Source organism: Vidua macroura, chromosome 15 (assembly GCF_024509145.1).
Source record: "Vidua macroura isolate BioBank_ID:100142 chromosome 15, ASM2450914v1, whole genome shotgun sequence".
Taxonomy (NCBI): domain Eukaryota; kingdom Metazoa; phylum Chordata; class Aves; order Passeriformes; family Viduidae; genus Vidua; species Vidua macroura.
In genome coordinates this window covers 8,070,103-8,086,401 of record NC_071585.1, presented here as the reverse complement: position 1 = coordinate 8,086,401, position 16,299 = coordinate 8,070,103, and the positions used below count along the sequence as shown (strand labels likewise).

Genomic DNA, 16,299 nt, shown 5'->3' with positions numbered 1-16,299 from the left:
CACCACTACAACCACATTATTTCTTACAAATTGCTTAATCTTCATAGCAAAGTGGTTTCACAAAGGTCAGATTAAACCACTCTTGCACTTTAAAAAACCAGCTTCACTCATCCTTTTAAAATTAGTGGAGGTTTTGTTTTAAACAATAGGCATTTTTAGATGATTGTTACCCTAGCTTGAGGGTATAATCCAGCCAGTATGGGATGGGTAACAGCACCACACCTGCCATCCTGTCATGGAAGAGGAGGGGGGTTCATATGGACTGGCACAGGCTAAATACTGAGCAGGTGTCTCATGTAATGGCGTGGGATAAATAGGAGACAGAGATGGAACAGGAGCAAGGAGACAATGCTGTGTAACAGCAGAGCTCATCAGTGCAAGAGGAAAGTTTCTGGCCTTCTCCCCTTCTTCATTGTCTTATCTTGTAGGAGAGGAAATCCTGCACCAACCATGCAGGACTGATGTGCTGAGCAGCTGTTCACGCTTTCTCAAGTGTTAAATTTGCCAGAGTGAGCTCTGTGTGTGAAGGGAGAAAGCCATGCAGCTCTTGAAACCACAAAGGAAGTCCCCAAGCGTTCCAGTAGCATCCAGTAATGGAGATTTAGTGCAAATAACCTGTGTGAACAGACATGACTTGAACCAGCAGTGAAAGCCACAGAATTCCCATCAGCCAGGTCAAAGCTACCTCAAGCTGTGGATGCTGTGCTGAGGGGGGGCCCTGCCCAGGCCTGGGATGCTGCAGGAGCAGGACTTGGGGCTGGTTTAGACCACATGAGTTTTGTCAGGTCCCCACATACTCAGGGGTCAGGCAGCAGCATGCCTGGAACATGGTATTTATTTATGCTACCACAGGGAAAGTTCTCATTTAATGGTAGGGCTCTTCCCTCCTCCTGAGCAGTACCTTCCTTTTCTCTCACAAGCTGTGAGTTGACTGCCTGGCTTTTGGAAGGAGGCGAGTTATCTTTTATAGTTTCTAAATAAAATCTACCTGTTCTCTGTGGCCCTGGAATAGCCCAGCTGAAAGGTGATGCCCACACCAATCCCTGCAGATAGCTGGGCTGTGTGATGGGCTCTGCTTCCCTCCCATCCCTTTGCCCTATCTCAAGCATTGTCACCAGCTGTGTGTACCCGTGGAAGTGCCAGCAGCAGAGTTCTACACACAGTAATTAACATGCTGTAACTACACCACAACAATCATAACCTTGTGTTTTCCCCTCACAGCTGTGAGCCTATGGATCTAGTTCTTGCCTACAGCTGGATGACATGTTAAAACCTGTGAACAAACTTGCTTTTCAAAATCTCTGCAGATCTCTATGAACATGCAAAAGTATACATTAACAGGGGTTAATTCTAAAAATAAAGGCAGTGGTGGAAGGCCCTTCAGGGCTCCATGTTCCCAATCAGGGTGCAAGATGCTACACTGGGATGGGAACAGTTCACCTGGAGCCTGCCTGTGCTCCCAGGACACGCTGCTGCTTCTCTGGCAGTACAGCTCCCTCCCACACACCTATTCCAGCACTGTAGTTACCAAGAAGGAACAAATATTTCTGTCTGAACTTCAACAGGCTAAAAATGTCACTTACCTTTTCATTCTGCCATTGCTCAGAATGGAGCTCCTACCCCAAAGAATGAGCTGCCAGTACAGGAAGGAGCTGCTCTTGCACAGAACCATTCTTGTTACAGGAGCTTTTTGGATAGTGAGAATAGCACCAATTCTCTTTTTTTCTTGCAGAACAGGGTCAGAAGCTTTAATACCTTTCCCCTCCCTGCCTGGGCAAGTAACGAGTGACAAGATGAACACTCCCCACCCACAGCAGTGACAGGAACAATTATTTTGCCCAGTGGGAGGATGACAGCTCACCTGTGTGCCTACCTGTTTGGACGGTGTACAACATGAGTTTATTCCAACTGCAGCTCAACTCACCACTGCAGATCCCATTTGCTACACACCAGCTACTGGTGAAAATGTGCCAGATTCAGTGAGTGCTGGCACAGGTCTGATGTGGTTATGGCTAGCTCTGTGAGAACTGTTGTTTTGGTGAATATTCACTCCCAGAAAAACTACAGAGAATGCTTATGGAGTATTTTCAAAGAGCTCTGACCTGGTAAAGTTCCTTCCCTTGGGGAATCTCGGCCCAGGTGAGGCATACCTCTCAAACCAGATTCTTCTTGTTGTTGCCTCAATTCAGTCCAGATTTCCAGATGCCTGAAGCTACCACCACCTTGTAAACAAAGCTGCAATTACACCTGAAATCCCCTATGGTAAGCACCCACAGAACTGTTTTCTGTGGCTGTTTTAAACCACCTACAGAAACAGCAAAGCATTTCATATCCTCCCATCCACCACAATGTCCCCCATTCATAATCCCCAGCTAAAGGAACCGTGTCACAGCTCATGCAGTTGCCCAGGAACTATTGCAGGTGAGGAGGGAGCTGCCCCATTTCAAGACAGCACTCACTGTCATATTGTCAGACACACTGACAATAAACCTGACTCAGTGTCACTAATTGTGGAGGGGATGACCTAGGATAAGAATTAATTTACAGTTATATATACAGTTGCACAAATAAACAAACTCCTGTGGTCAGAGAGATCAAGAGACAACTGCAAAGGGAAGAATAATGCAATAGTTATACCTCATTTGTGGCACTGCATCTCTACAGTTGTTGGTTTTTTTCTCCTGCTAATTGACTTTGGTGTGTTAAATTGAATTTGAGCAGTACTTACAGTTCAATTCTTAGGAAGGCAGAACAGTGCACTGAGATGGAGAGATGCATTCACTTCTGGCAGGTCTCGGAGCCCCCTCCCATTCCTCCTCAGCAAGACAACCAACTGGAACCCCCCTGGTGACCTAACCATGGTCATGACAAACAACTTAATCAAATCTTCCGAGCAATTTGGAAAAAGAACAAAAAGCTTCTATTCCCAATTCACCTATCCTGCTGGGAATCTACTGACAAAAGCTCCAAGTTGGATGAAAGCTTTGCCAAAGGAATTAGAGTGGCTGGCCTCAAATGAGAACACAAGCAAGTTTAAAACAGTCCTCAAAGCAGCAGCAAAGGCTGTATCATAGCTCAGCCTGATAGTCACACACAGCTTCAGCTTTCCCACATTCTGTGCAGGGCACCACAGATGTGAAGACAGACAGAGCCCTCCTAAGAGACCTCCAGCTCTGAATTCATGGCCCCCAAGACACAGCTGTGTCAGACCCTGGTGCTCCCCACCCGGTCCCACTTCCCCTGACACAAGTGGTGTCTCATCCCTGCCCACTGTGGCAGCAGGGACAGGCAGGGATGAAGAACATGGGGTGAACATGTTTGTCACGGGGTTTCATCCCTAATGCCTGCAAGAGGCAGCAGTCTCCACAGCTTCTCCACATGTCCAGTTTAGTCCTTGTCAGGCCACATAGCTGTTACAGCTGCAATCTATTTCCCAGTTCTGATTTAGGCTAAGGGCATCCAGAGGGTTTAGAGACTGTCACTTGTCACACACCCTAGGGACAGGCGCTCAGGACCTCCAGCCTCTCTGTCTCTTGGGATGTCCCCCGTGGGAGCCTCGGAGGGCTCCTGTCACATACACCCACACTCCCCATTCTCAGCCTTTGTCCCACTGTGGTCACAGCACCAGCACGAGGTGAGACTTCTTCAAACCTCCTGCCAAAGACTGGTTTTGGCCACTCCTACCCTCCCAGCCTCGGGGCAGTGGGGAAAGCAGCAGTCGGGAAAAAGAGAGGGAGACTGGGGACAGCAGCTGCCAAGACACAGGGGTGCACAGGGGACATCACACTTTAATCAGAGGGCAATGGGGTTAATGAGGGGAAACTGGGATCACAGAGGGACAGAGGACATTTTTCTGGTTATACCTGGTGTACAAACCATGGTTTTAACAGATGTTTGTTAAACAAGTCAGTTTTGTTTTTATTCAACCCAGCTTTGGTACAGGTCATTCCTGAGATTCATTTACAAGGCTGTTTAAAACAAAGATAAACTGGGGCCTCTCCCTGTTCCTGTGTCAAGTTACTGGGGCACAGACATCACACTTTGTTTTTCCCCTTTCCTTTTTCTTAAGAAAAGCATTTGTGTAAGGGGAAGTCAGTCTGTTACAAACACAGAACTTGCACCAGGAACACAGAGTCTCCAGCTTCAAACCATTTCTCCTCCATTAATAAATAACATTTAGTTGTGCTTTAAAATGGTTCCCTTCTCATCCATCACATCCCAGAGGGACGAGCAGAGCCCGGACTGGCCAGGCAGGGTTACCTGGCCCCAAAGCAGCAGATGGGAGGTGGGCAGGGAGCTCTGGGGAAGGGGTTACGGTGTGAGGCACCACGTGCAGCCCTCAGAAGACTAAAGAGATGAAGGTTGGGGCATTTTGGTTAAAGAACCTGTAAGTATACAGAAGCAAGCTGCACAGAAGAGTTATTGTTATGAAAGGTGAGAATCCAGCTGAAAGACTAGGGATGTCAAACTAGGGATGTCAGGTTAGGGCCATCAGGTTCCCCAGTTACACCCCAAAACCAGACTGAGGAGAGGACCTGCAGGACCCTGTTACCGCAGCAGCTCGAGCAGCAAAGCTGAAAGCTCCTCACACTACCCCAGCTTTGTCCCTCACCTCTCTGGAGTCAGTGGTGTTAACTCCCTTGGGGTAAGAGCCCCAAATAAGCATTCTGGATTTAGTGCCAGCCGTGCAGCAGCGTGAATTAGCAGTTTACCTTTTGGCAGGTATCTTGGGTTTCAACTTTACCAAGAAACCTGATTAAGCAAACTTTTCCCCATCAAAAGACATGGTGAATTTTAGTCCTTGCTACATATTCTCTTCTGTGCAATATATTGCAAGCTTAAAGGTGTAAGCACCAATTAATTTCTTCTGCATGAGATGTTTTGGCCTTAATAAATCTTCTAATTAACATATCTTCCTGTTGTTATGGAGTACGCACTGGGAAGACTAAAGAAGCTATAGAAAGAACAAAAGAGAATCAGTGTTTAAGTTTCAGTTATTTACATTAAGTAAAGACAGCATGAAAGGTCAAAGCACCAATCTATCATACAGACATTTGAGTTTAACCCATTGCAACTTGGAGAAGCTCTCACAGCTGCCAACATCTTGTTTGGAACTGGTAATCAAAGGATTGATTTAAAATTTTAATGAAAAGACTGTGATGGAACATGAGAAAGGACTGCTGAGGGAACATGAGAAATTCCAGGTGATGGAGACCCGCAAGAGCGGCCAACCAGCACACACAGATGGAGCAGTGGCTTTGCAGGGTCCCCGCCTCATTCCATCCCTCACAGCTGCAGAGTTCTCCAGAGGGAACAGCTGAGGACAAGGCTGGGTTCGTGGGGCTGTCTCCTGAAGGAAAGTACCATCATGTCCCAGGGCCTTGGCCACCAGGCTTTGGCTCTGGAGCTGCGAAGCATGGGCAGCACCTACCTCACTGCTTCTCTAACTATGCACTTCTGTCCTCCTCAAAGCATCTCCAGGAGCTTTGCACAAATATTAATGAATGCTCTTAACACTGCTCCTCTGGAAAGACACTTGCCAATGCACATCATCTGAATCACCAGGTGGCCCATCTTTAAAAGCTCCACCACCTTCGGTTCCCTAATTCTGATGTACCTGAATGCACGTGCTCCTCTCTGGTCTCCTAGATTTGGCTTTAAAATGTATTGGGATGGAAAAGGATGTAAACATATCATACAAACCAGTTGGTATCAACTGGTAATTCCCTACTAAACCTTTTGCCTAAAAGGTTTCCAGCTGCATATTCCTAAAAAACTCTGAGAGGCAGCCAGGATCACCAGCCCGGTTTTGTTCTTCAAGCTGAGGCTGCAGAAAAACCTCCCACCAAAAGCACTGCTACAGCAAACACTGTGCATCAGCCAAACTCCACATTGGCAGTGTCTGAAGTGCAGCACTGATCTCAGTCCAATACCAAACAAACCCCACAAGGGCCCAAAGTTGAGTGAATGTAACTTGGTATGTAGCAATGGCCCAGAGAACAGACACTGAGAACACATCTTTGGGTAAAGCTTCAGCTGCTTTCTGAAAGCAGAGCACCAAACTAAAGCTGTGCTCTTTTGCTGGCCTTGACCTAAGTGTATAATGTCCTTCTCCAGACAAGGAATACAGCTTTGGATGCACCACCAGGAAACCTCTCCACCTCTGCTCCCTTTTCACTCTACCTTTACATCACCTCTTTGGGCACCATGAAATCAGCAAAGCTGCTGGTACATCCCCCTGCTCAGTCACCAGATCTCACAAAGGAGATGAACCAACAAGCCTCAAAGCTCCTTCTGCCCAAGCATAGCTTTTGGATTAATACATAAGAATTTCTCCTCAGATTACATAGGAAGTACATACTCCGTGATTAGCTAGTTGTTAATTAATTAGCTAATTATATTCTTGAATGTCCCAAATAGTCGTAAGACAGCCTGTGACTGGTAAGCTTGAATCATGACACACTATTGTTGTGACAGATAATACACAAAATAACTAGATTGCATAGAAAATGCACCACTAAATAAACGACACCACAAAAACTCAAAATACATGTGAGATTTAATAAAAGAAAGAAAGTACAAAGTGAGTGGAAAGAAAGTAAAGAAAAAAACCAAACCATGAACCCCAGCATGCTGGGAATGACAAAGCAAAGGGATGCAGCAGGTCCCAGAGGGCTGTGTCCCCCGTGCAGGTCCCCAAGGTGCCTCCACGGCTCCAAACCACCCTCATCTACACCCCTGGGGCAGCCACCACAGCCAGGCATGACCTCCCCCCAGAGACCCACAAAACACAGTTTAATTTAGAAAACACACAACATACAGGACAGTAAACGTTTAAATGATAAAAAAAAAATTGATAGTTTTTCCCATTAATACCAATCTTTTACAGATAAATATATAAAACAGCTGAAAGATGTGTAACTGGATGGTTTCAATAATTTCTGACAGGTATTTCTTTCACTTTTTCTAGCCTACAAGATTTTAAGTCCTCAGACTGGGTGAGATCAGCATCACAATGTATTTGTAATTTGTTAAATAAAAATAAGATATAGAACTACCCTACCACAATACTTAAATCTTGTCTCAGCTGAAAGAAAAAAACATGTACTCGGGGAAAAAATATGACTGAGTCCCCTTGGGGAGATTATGATGTTGAACAAGCAACTACAATGACAAGGGATGTCCATCACAACATAAAGTCAAAGTATATAATAATTATCATCATGAAAATATTGTTACATACATTCCGAATGTCTTCTTCAGAAAATGCTGTGAATTTCTCCATAATGCCCATGGGTTTGAAGATTTTTACTCTTTGTTATAATAATGTTTTTTAACTACCTGTTATTCTAGGAAAAAAAAAATTGATCTCTGACAAGCCAGGGCAGAGGGAAATCATTTGCATAGATCTTGCTGGCTGCAGCATGAGATCAGGAGAGAACTGTTGATTGGGAACACACTGCTGAGGCAGCTGGATGCACACCAGTACCACCAGTTACTGTTTCATCCCAGCATTGGCCTTGGGAAGCAAAACAAAGAACCAAAGAGCATGGCCTGCTCAGGCAATTAGTGCACCACAGATTCTCCCATTAGCAAAAGATTAATAAAAAATAATCTGCTACATGATTGGTCTGTAGTCAGAGGTGAGGTGGAATTGTCTTCTTGCATATAACAGAAGGTTGGGTTCCGTGTACATGTTTGAGAAAACCACACTAACCCTCCTAACACTTGATAGTTACTCTTTAAAATACATCTAACTTGGAGGCACAGCCTTAAAAACTAAATGTCCAGCTTTCAGCAGATTCCCAACAAGTGCAGAATTTTTATTCTTTCAACAAAAGCCTGTTCTAAAAGGTACCAGTGAGATCTTTGTGAGGTTCTTTTCTAGCACGAAGCAGCACTGTATATCCACAGAAAAGGCCAATGTCCATTGGAAAACACCTGAGCATGTATTTAGAAAGGGGAAAAAATAAGCTGCTTTAATGGAATATGAGAGTTTAAGAACCTCAGAATCCAGCAAAATGCTGCCCTGTGACAGCTCAGACCAAGGCCCTGCATTTCCTTCTGCACAGCACATCAGGAATTTGCTGACAGCTTAAAGACAAGTCTTTAACAAAAAATGTATCAGAAAAATCCTGTAACATTAATAACTAAATAAAACTGCACACACTCACAACTAACACTTAGCCAGCCAGTGTTTTTATAAACTCTAAAGACACTATGTGAGGGTTAATATATTTCCTTTCATCTAGCCTAGGATTGGATGGATGGATGGATGGATGGATGGATGGATGGATGGATGGATGGATGGAATTGGGTCCAACTATTTTTCCATTACAACACAGCTAGTAACTCTCTGTTCAGTTATTGCCTTGCCTATTCACAAAATGGTTTGAGTGGAAAAAATTAATATTGATCCTAATTATTCCTCTAAGCTCAGTTGCCCAGGAAAACAAGGCTGTGATTTCTAGGCGTGAGGAGTTGTCAAAAGAAGCACCTTCTAAGAGGGACAGAGCCTGTCAGCATAAATACAGTGCACAGCTCGAGAGCAGGGGATTCTCCTTATTAGGCACATATTAGGTTTAAGGTTAAAAAGTAAAAGTAAAGATGTTGGCTTAAATAGTTTCCACAACAGTAAATACATTGGTAAGTGACAACTGAAATGTTACATGAATCCTGTAGTTCCACTTTGTACAACAAACTCTTATGAAAAACCTCTCTATAAATGTTCTACTTTAGCAGTAAAGAAAATTCAAAACATTGTCCCATTAATTTTATTAACCACTTTCTCTCTCCTTATATATATATATTATAAATGATGTAGATAGTGTTTAGAGTAATTCAGGAATTAATACAGAATTACTGGAATGAAGGTTACTCTGAGTAAGATTCCTGCAGAAAGCCTTAATGTTGTGTTTTTCCACCCATTCTGAAAACTACTTGAGAATTTTGTTAGAAAAACAAACATTTCAGCATTCTTCAGACCACTCCTCTCACTGTGCATGTACAGGGGAGGTCAATGAGCCTCCAGCAGTCACCTTAGCCAATTAAAAAAAAATGCAGAAAGCAATTATTTAGCTGGTGGTAAGATGAGTTCAGTTATGGTCACTTCATACATGGCTGCTCCATCACTGGGTTTAGAACAAAACATCTTACTTGAGGGATTAGTTGGCTTTGTTTAACAAAATGTAGATGTAAGGTTACTTCCTGCAAACCTCCTGATAATTCTGAAAAGAAAACAGCAGGAACACTGCAGCCACTGGAGATGCTCATTTTCACTTTGGTCCACTCACACAATGTTATGAGAAGGGTCACTCAGGGTGGGAAACTCAAGCAACTTAACACATGAAAGCACCAAGTCCACTCTTGGCCTGAAAGTCTGTGTGTGATTAACTGAAAGAAACAAAACATAAAAAAGCATGAATTAAAGTTATGAAAATCAAACAAAAGTGAAGTGTAGTGAAGTATGTTAAAACAAAAAAAGGAGGAGGAGGAGGAGGACAAACACTGCTGGGGCAGCTGAAGGCTTCAGGTGAGAGCAGCCTGGCACAACCTGCTCAGCACCACAAACACTTCTCTTTCCCCCAACTTCTGCAATTTTTCCATCACAATTTTTTACTTATTAAAGCCACTAAAAATACTGCCTTGAACCAGGAGATGATAAAGACTTCAACTAGCTTTCCTAAATACTGCACTTGAACAGAAATCCCAAAACCCCATATTTTGAGCTAGCTCACAGGTTTGAAAAAAAAAAAAAAAACAAAACCAAAAACCCCCAATCCAATACAGTCCTGGCGATGGTGCACCTCCTCTAGCTGTGCTCCAGAGCGAGAGCCCCCTGCCCCAGCACCATGTGGGGTCCCCCAGTGTGCAGAGCCCAGGCTGTGGGTGCCCCTCGGACCTCTGCAGGCCACCGAGCTGCCACCCAGCCCTGCCCCTGACCACAGCTCGTCTCTATCACGACCCAGAAGAGGAATGGTCCAGACTCACAGCTGGAGGTGGGCTAAACCCAGCAAAGTACAGGAAAACCTTTTCTGTTGCAGCCAGGAGGAGCAGAGGGGAAGCTGCAGCATTACTTGGCCCATGTTCACAGTCCTTGCCTGCTGCTGGCATCACTTGCACAAGTTACCACTGTGCTCATCTTCCCCAAAGCAGTCCTGGGTCCAAGAAAGCCCTAGGACTCAGCTCCTAATTCAGATGAAACCCTATTTTCAGCAAGGAATTTTACAAACCATTTAGATTCTGTGTGTGAGGTGAGCCACGCCCAGAGCATGTCAAGCAGTCTGCAGAAGAGAGCGCTTTGGTTTTAGCACCAACACATTTACATTCCAAGGAAACACTCAAGTAATTTACCCCATTATCTTCCAGAGGAAGAAACAAATTGCTAGGATGTCAGTATACAGAATGAGCTCCTCTGGTGCTGCAGCTCACAGCAGGGGAATGACAGACCACAAGATCTCATCAGCAGTGAGAAGCTGAACGCTGTGCTGTCAAGCACAAACTTGGGTGATGCTACCCTTTATGGTCTTTTTTTTCTTGCCATCATTAAGAGGCTCAGAAAGCCTTGTCACCAGCCTGCTCTGGGTTTGATAGAATGCACTTCTGACTCTTGAGCTCCTTCATGCAAGGGGAAGTAACAAAAAATGCTGCAATAGCAGAATTACCAGTTTGCATGACAGTGCTCCATTTTGCTCCCTAGCCAGTGTTCCTTAGAGACCGGCTTGAATTGGAAGCAGGATAACCCCCCCAGCATCTTTTCTTTTTAAACCTGTCTGTCCCATTCCTGGTCTACCACTACATGATCAGGTGGCTGGAACAGCAATATTTACATACCCTCCTGCTGGCTTTAGCAATGTCAATTAATGTGCAGCAAGCTAAGATAAGAACTCTGCCTTTAGGGGAAAAGAATTTTCTTGTAATCAGAACTGCACCTTGGAGCCCCATTTCACAACCTGAAACAGCCGTCACAGAGGCAAGAGTGAACCCCATGGGACCATAACCCCTTAGAGAATGGCCCCAAGTTGCAAATCCCTCCCACCTGCAGCTGCCCAGGCTTCTCTGGCAGTGCTTGGGCACAGGAGGGGCTCATCTCTCCTCTGCTTTAAGCAAAGAATCAGAAGGATGGGAATTAAGATTCCAAAATCCCCTTTTCTCTGTATGATGTTTACACAACTGACCAAACATTAAAGCATCTGAGCAGACTCCTAGCTTTCCAGTGGCAGAGGAGGAAGACTCCAGTTCAGACACTTACTTTTTCTTGTCTTTGTCCTTCTTCAGTGGCTGCTGTGAGGTAGCCTGCAAGGATTGGGACTGCAAGGTTTCCACTGCCACTTTCCGCCTGTTGAAGGCGTTCATCTCTTCCTCCAGCTCCCTCCTTTTCTCCTCCACCTTCCTTTTCTCTTCCTGGTGTATCCTTTTTAAGTGCTCAAACTTCTCGTGCAGCTGGTAGGAGACAGATCCCCTGAGCATCACATTCGGCTGTGCTAACCCTGCCCCAGGAGCCCTGTCACACCTCCCACACAAATCCCCACCACAGCGACCAATCTGCTGGCACAACACAGTGCCCACCAAAAGCAGGGAAGACACAATAAATTCAGCTCTGCCTGACACCACACAGCAAACCAGAGGCAGCATGAGCCCTGGAGATGAGCACAGGGGATTTTGGCCCAGGCTGTAGCCCTGCACGGGGGCTGGGGACATTGCAGATCTTTTGTTCCTCGCTGGTTTGGAGGATGGGCCATTTAATTCCTCCCCAGTCACAGCTGCTTCCTGAGGCCTCACACTGGAGACTTCACTAAACTCACTTTGACTGGGGACCCCAGCCCAGCTGCCCCCTTTACTCTGCTGTCCAGTGAGCCACAAGAGGCCAGTCTCTGTGACAAGGATGCTCACCTAAACTTCCTGTCACTGGCTTTCACTCCCCAGACAGCAGCTGTATTTCCACATGGCACAGGACAGGGAAGACTAGTTTCTGAGGCACCTAAACCAGTGATGTGTTTGTGCTTTGGCTGGTGAGGTTTGCTGGAATGTGCTTTCCAGGATTCATGCATTGCCCAGACCCAGATTCCATGCTGGCTGCTGTTTGGGTTCCTTGCAAATTTTTGGCACACCCACCTCTCTCTCCTTCTCCTTCAGCTCTGCCTCTGTCTCCTTGACTTTGTTAACAAACATTTGTCTCATTTCTTCCTCTTTCCTCTGGAGCTCACCCAAGAACTCTTTCCTTTTGGTCTCGTATGTTTCTTGGAGGCTGGGGAAGAAAGCAAATGAAATGCAGACTCTCTGGATACTGATGAGTTAGTGATGGGGAAATGCATGCCTGTCTGTGCTGCTTGGAAAAACAGGGAGGGAAGGGAACATCCGAATTAGCTGCAAAGGTCAAACCCAGCGCTGGCATTTTCCAGCTGGCACTGTAGATTTCACCTAAAAAACACCCATTTTTTGGGGCTGTCAGCACCAAACTCTCACTCTAAACTGATGCAAGATGTGAAGCCCACTCACCTGAAGGGCTGGTTGTCTGGATCTGTGTCCTTGAAACCCATCTCCTCCAGTTTGCACCTCCGGTAGAGCTCGTAGTGGCGGGTGTGGGTCTGCTCCCGCAGGTCCTCCATGTTCACCCGGATCAGCATTTCCCTCAGCTTCACAAAATCACAGTGACTTTCATTCTCCACTGACAGGAGGGAAGGGACAAGTCAGCAAACTGCAGGTGTGGTGGGGGAACACAGGGGCACACATGATTGGCTCCAGATACTCGCATCCCGAGGAGCCCGTTGTCCTGCCCGGGGCACAGCTCAACCCCCTGGCTGCAGGGATTCCTGCTGACCTTCCTACCTGCCGCAGGAATGGCAATGCAAAGGAGAGACTAGCAACCCACAAAGGCTGCAGGGGACCTGCTCCGCTTATCAGAGGGCACCTTCATGCAGAGGTGCTGCTGGAGGGCAGAGCTGGGAGGGTTTGCCTGACACACAGGGTTTGGGGTGGGCTCGGGCCCCTCACCTTGCACCACTCCCCACGGGTACTGCCGAGCTCGCACCAGCTTGTTCCCAACCTTCACCTCCTCCGTGCTGCCGACCACAGCGAAGGGCAGATGAGCCTGAACAGAGCCAAGGGCAGGGACTCAGTGCACGGGGCAGCCCCCAGAGATCAGCCTGAGCCTTAGCTCCCCCTCACCCAGGCACAGGGGCTGCTTCCCCGAGTCCCTTCTTTGAACTTACCAATTTCTGACACTCGGAGCAATCTCTACTACAGACTGGGATATTACTACAGAGAGTGGTGAGGGGCCACAGCACAGCTCACCAGCAATGCTGTCTGGGCTGCACCAGCTGCAGAATACTGTAGGAACACCGTGGTCTTTAGTGCTCCACTCCACCCCTCTGCCAGGCTGCACAGCCCAGGAGTGGGGCACTCCTGCCTTGCTGAAAGCACGGGCAGGGACATCCACAAGCAGGCCTTGGCACAGCAGGGAGTGTGTGGGCACTGCAAGGGACATGTGCAGGATACAACATGTACTCACTGCTCGCCAAGTCTGCAAAGCAGCCGGCACGGGGAGGAAACAGGACACCCTCCTCGGGACTGCAGGGAAGGAGTGGGTGCTTCAGTAGGGCGAGGCTGACAAAATCCTTCACGTTTGAAAAGAAATGGATCCAGGAGTGTGGAACTCACAGAGAAGTGGCCAAATATATTTTCATTGGAGGAAGGAAGGGGGAAAAAAAAAAAAGCCAAGCAAGCATGACTCCTGTTTTTCTCCCCAGTACACACAGCTTGCAAATATTTAAGTAAAAATGAATCCTCCAAGGTTTTTATGATTTCAGCAAAAAAGAACTATTATAGTGAAAACATGTATCTAGTCCACCCAGAAACCAACTGGTGATTGAATTTTTTTTTTTAAATGGTGGGGGGAAGGGTGAAAGAAAAGACAAAATATTTAATCAGAAACAGCTATGCAGGAAAATGGTAATTTTGATGAAAAAGCTACTTTTGATTTATAAAATTAACATGGAAACATTTCAGTTGTTTCTACTGCCATAGCTGCACTCTGATTTGGGAGACAAGAAGCTTAAAAGTGTTTTTGCATGTGCTTCAGTCAGGTCTGAATTTGATCTCTGAATTTCAAAAAAGACAAAATAGAGATTAAAGATTTTTCTTCTTTACTTTAAATTTGGTTTACTTTAAATTGGGTCAGCCTCCTTAAGTCACAAGACTAATGTAAATCTTAACTGTCAAATTTTATTAAAATTCCTTCTTCCTCAAACACAAAGTAGCCTAAGAACAGATAGAATTAATTTTCAGGAAAGTATTTTCAAAAATTCAATAAAAGAAATTCTAGCTCTAAGTTTCTCCAGAGCCCCCAGATTAAACACGAGCCACATTTTAATTAATTCTGTATGCACCGGCCTTTGGCATCTGTGAGACCCACAGCTCGGCTTTCCAACAGATTCAGTGTCTGGACATTCCCAATTCAACTTGCCCATCAAATGTGTTTTTGTGCAGCAATTTAATTTGTCACAACTCTGGGCAGCGATGGAAGCGGCAGCGTTACCCACGTTCATCACAGAGTTGATCTCGGCCACTGCCTCGTCGTCCGTGGGGAACTGGTAGATCTGCACCCCGTTGCTGACCAGCTCGCTCATGATCTTGATCTTGAACTTGTGCAGCTCGCTCTTGGAGATGGTGTCTGCTTTGGCAATGATTGGGATGATGTTCACCTAGAGCACAGGGGAGGAAGGAAGGAAGGACAAACACCCAGGTGAGCAGCAGCAGTTGGGTGAGCAGCTGTGTAGAGCCCGGGGTTGACCCAGATCCGGCCCCACTGGCTGTTTTACATCTCCCAAAATCACCTTGGAGCTCTGTTGACACAGGAGCTGCAGCCCAGCTCAGCTGAACACTAGAGGGAAGAATTCTCCAGGACTCACTTGGCTACAAGACTTCAGATAAACCACACATCCTGCACAAAGCACACAAGGAGCACATCAAAGCCCTGCTCTCGCCTGTGCTTTGTTACACACCAGGAGGGAGGCAGACACGGTGTAGCTGTCACATCCCAGCTGTCACCCATGCTGGCTGTGCTCACAGGATGTTTTACATGACAAGCACAAGGGTGAAACACACATTGAGCTGATGTGAAGCCTTCCCATGCTCAAGTGGAAAGAGCAGAGACCCCTCAGATGCTCTGACAGCAGCTGATGACCCTCCCCAAGGACTCAGTGAGCCTCTTGGTGAGGATCACAACTTGGCTGTGCCATGTGGATTATATGGAGAAAGGAGCAGGGTGCCATACAGCAGACATTTATTTTCAAGCTGTTCTTGCTCAGCTTTGGTTTCACATCAGCCAGCAGTCACTATACCCCACACAACTTCATCCACCTGGGCTTCAAAGCCACCCACGAGCCGCACAGTGGGGTCTCCCTGTGGCCAGCACCCACCTAGACCAGAAGTAAACAAGGGCCACATCCATCAGAAGTGATGGGGTTCATTATGGCCTCATGCTTAAGAGAGCTACAGTGAGGCTGGATCTATCACAGGAACCTGTGCTAGATAACGCTGCCGTGCCCAGAAAAGCCACGTGTGATATTGAAACCACTGCTTAAACAACCAGCAGAACTCATCTGTCTGAACAGCAGCCAAATTCACAGCAGTGAAACATGAAAATTTAGACAAATAAGGGGAAAGTCTGATTTGCCATCTAACATTTCCCAACAGGCAATGCTTTTTGTCCTACAGAGCTGAAATTCACAGCAACCAGTTGGTCTCCAGTGGTTGCCCATTAAAATAAATGGCTTTGCTTTCCCAGCACAAGTTCTTTGTAGGTCAGTGTTTTTTCCACACTTCTTGGGTTCCCCCCACACCACCGCTCTCCCTCCCCTTTCTGTTCAGTGGTTTAGCACTCACTAAACACAAAAGCATTTACTTACTCCGAAGGAAAATAGTCTAAATTTATTCATTGCAAATGTATCTGACAGAAAAAATTCCTCTTTTTCTCAGCCACTGACCTGGACTCTTTTACCAAAGACCACAGCCCCCCACAGAAAAAGACCTGCTGCTCTCTCCACTGCTCAGCAGGTCCATGTCCTCATTACAAAGGTAAAAGGGCCATGACCACAGCTGGGTGCCTCTCTGACCTGCTAAGACCTGAGGAGGCTTGGATACACCATCTCCCACAGAAAAAGGGTCAGCTCAGGATTCACATCCCTTTTCAGTCAGCCCGAGCAACTTCCCCTTCTTTTTCCAAGGGACTCCAGTTCAGCCCTGCTTACAGCAAGGCAGGAGGTGCAGAGCCTGGAGCAGCTTTCTAGCAGCAGGGGA

General features: G+C 46.3%; 1 protein-coding gene across 2 annotated transcripts in view; it reads right to left on the bottom strand.

Moving 5' to 3' along the window:
• Positions 1–3,770: 3,770 nt before the first annotated feature.
• Positions 3,771–16,299, bottom strand: part of SEPTIN8 (septin 8) — a 34,967-nt gene continuing 22,438 nt past the window's right edge. Inside the window, exons 5-10 of one of the 2 annotated variants that reach the window (XM_053991264.1) lie at positions 14,541–14,702; positions 12,994–13,090; positions 12,499–12,667; positions 12,115–12,247; positions 11,252–11,442; positions 3,771–4,954 (exon numbers count right to left, since the gene is read on the bottom strand). In XM_053991264.1, coding sequence (XP_053847239.1) covers positions 4,900–4,954; positions 11,252–11,442; positions 12,115–12,247; positions 12,499–12,667; positions 12,994–13,090; positions 14,541–14,702 — 807 coding nt within the window. In that variant the 3' untranslated portion in view covers positions 3,771–4,899. Of the gene's footprint in view, positions 4,955–6,541; positions 9,394–11,251; positions 11,443–12,114; positions 12,248–12,498; positions 12,668–12,993; positions 13,091–14,540; positions 14,703–16,299 lie in introns of those variants that run through there. The other variant, XM_053991265.1, reaches the window with a different exon arrangement.